This window comes from Myotis davidii, unplaced genomic scaffold (genome assembly GCF_000327345.1).
Source record: "Myotis davidii unplaced genomic scaffold, ASM32734v1 scaffold1250, whole genome shotgun sequence".
Lineage (NCBI taxonomy): Eukaryota > Metazoa > Chordata > Mammalia > Chiroptera > Vespertilionidae > Myotis > Myotis davidii.
Genome location: NW_006282196.1, coordinates 116,098 through 118,082, shown reverse-complemented (window position 1 = coordinate 118,082; position 1,985 = coordinate 116,098). Strand labels below are relative to the sequence as shown.

General features: G+C 60.5%; 1 protein-coding gene across 1 annotated transcript in view; it reads left to right on the top strand.

Annotated features, from left to right (window-relative positions):
* The first annotated feature begins 917 nt into the window (after positions 1-917).
* CEP104 (centrosomal protein 104kDa) overlaps positions 918-1,985 on the top strand; it is a 23,654-nt gene continuing 22,586 nt past the window's right edge. The window contains exon 1 of the mRNA XM_015570076.1: positions 918-1,077. Coding sequence (XP_015425562.1) covers positions 965-1,077 — 113 coding nt within the window. The 5' untranslated portion in view covers positions 918-964. The remainder of the gene's footprint in view (positions 1,078-1,985) is intronic.

Below are 1,985 nucleotides of genomic sequence, written 5' to 3'. Positions count from 1 at the left end.
TCCGGTCCTGACTCGGGAGCCCCTCGGGCTCTCTGTCCAGGTGGCCGGGCCAACCTCGTGTCCGCACCCAATGTGCCACCCCAGCCCTGCCCGGCCACACTTCCTGGGGATCAAAGTTGCACCCCGCAGCTCGGGACCCCCAGTCCGGCCTCATCTTTAGGAGCAGGACCTGCGGCTTCCTAGCGGGGTGTCTCCCTGTTCTCGGCTGAGTGCGATGGTGGATCTCGGATCCGTACAGATTTGAAGTCCTTCTCGCACCGTAGACTCACTCCACCCCACCCCACCCCCACCCCCGCACTTGGCACTACGGTGGGCAAGGCCTTGAGGGCCCGTCCTTCAAACCTGCATGACAGCGGACACAGGGGCAGCTGTCCCCCAACTCCAGAGACAGGGAAACTGAGGCACGGCCAGGCCCAGGCCAGGGTCATCCAGCTGCGAGCCACGCAGGCAGGGTCGGTGCCCAGCTGTCGGTGGTCAGGTTCCAGCACCCTCCGCTGTGGCACTAAGACTGAAAAATGACCTGTGAAGCCCCCGGGGAGGAGGTGGCCACGATACCATGTTGCCTGGATGAATCCAAAACACAGGACTGGTGTTAGGGACCAGGCAGGGGAAATGCCTGGGCACCGCAGGGGCACCCTCCCAGGGTGTCTGAGAAGGACTCCGTTTGGGCCACCCCCTTCCAGGGCCCTTCCACCTTGTACCCGGGGCCCCCTTTATAAACCACCATGTGTTACGTGAGCTATTGGCTAAAGGAAGCGACTATTCAAGGTGCTTAAGGAGAAACAGGATTCTGTCCCAGCGGTGGAAACACTGTGGAGACGTTGAGAATTACTTTGTGTGTGAGCGAGGCCTGAGCTAGCAGCTCCCACGCAATAACTTATCGCTGTTATAAATAAATATGTTACCAAGTTCCCGTATTTTAAAGGAGCGTTTCCTGCTCTTCCCAGCAGCCCCAGCGCACAGGATGCCCCACAAGATCGGATTTGTCGTCGTCAGCTCATCTGGGCACGAGGACGGCTTCAGCGCCCGGGAGCTAATGATCCACGCTCCGACCGTCCGCGGGTGGAGGTCGCCAAGGTGGGCCGGGCGAGGGGCCTCGGGTGGGGGCGGTGGGGGCTGTCAGGTGGCCGGGCTCCTTTCCTTCTCACGTGTCAGCTGCTGCTGCGCCCCCACCTGCCTGGTGTGGTGGTGCGTCTTCTTCCTGCGGCTTAGGTTTTTAAAGGGAACTTGTTGGGCCTTTTGCCTCGTAACATTACTCACGTCCACTTAAGAAATGTGCAAATACGAGAGAGGAGGAGGAAGACAGAGACCCCCGCCGGCCGCCCCGGCTCACGCCGGCGTCTGTTCTGAGCTGCGGTTGGGTTTGCAGGGCTCCTGGTTTCGCATCTGACCGCTCGGAGATCACGCCAGCTTTAGCCAGGAAGGCTCGGGGGTGTGTCCTGACGTCTGTGCGCCTTTACGCACGTGTTCGCTGCTGGGGGGATGATACTGGGTGCTCTGTTTCTGACACGGGGGCGGGGGGTACTTGTTGAGACCTGGTCAGGCTGTCAACATCGTCAGTGCCCTGGGGTGGCCCTCCCCCCAGCCCCGTCTCCTCCTCAGTGGCTCCTTGTCCCCGTCTGAGCAGAAGGTGCTGTTTGCTCCTAACTCACACACATGTAACACGTATCACAGTGCAAATCCCGTCACATGCCTGCGACTCACTTGTGCTGCTGACAAGGTGAATATAGGTCCCACTTTAAATGAAAACATTTTTCCTCTTGGCGTTTTTTTGAGGGGACCCAATAGGACAGTCTCCTGTCCCCGCCTGAGCTCTGGAGGAGCTGAGAAATGACCCCGTCGTGCAGGGGGGACGAAATGGCTCCTTTATTGTGGGTGAGGCTGATACTGGGGAGCAGGGCTGTGTCTGCAGGCAAGTCAGCGGCGCAGGACTCAGCCGCCCACGGCCAGGCCAGCCTTCCCGGTCAGCCGCCCACGGCCAGGCC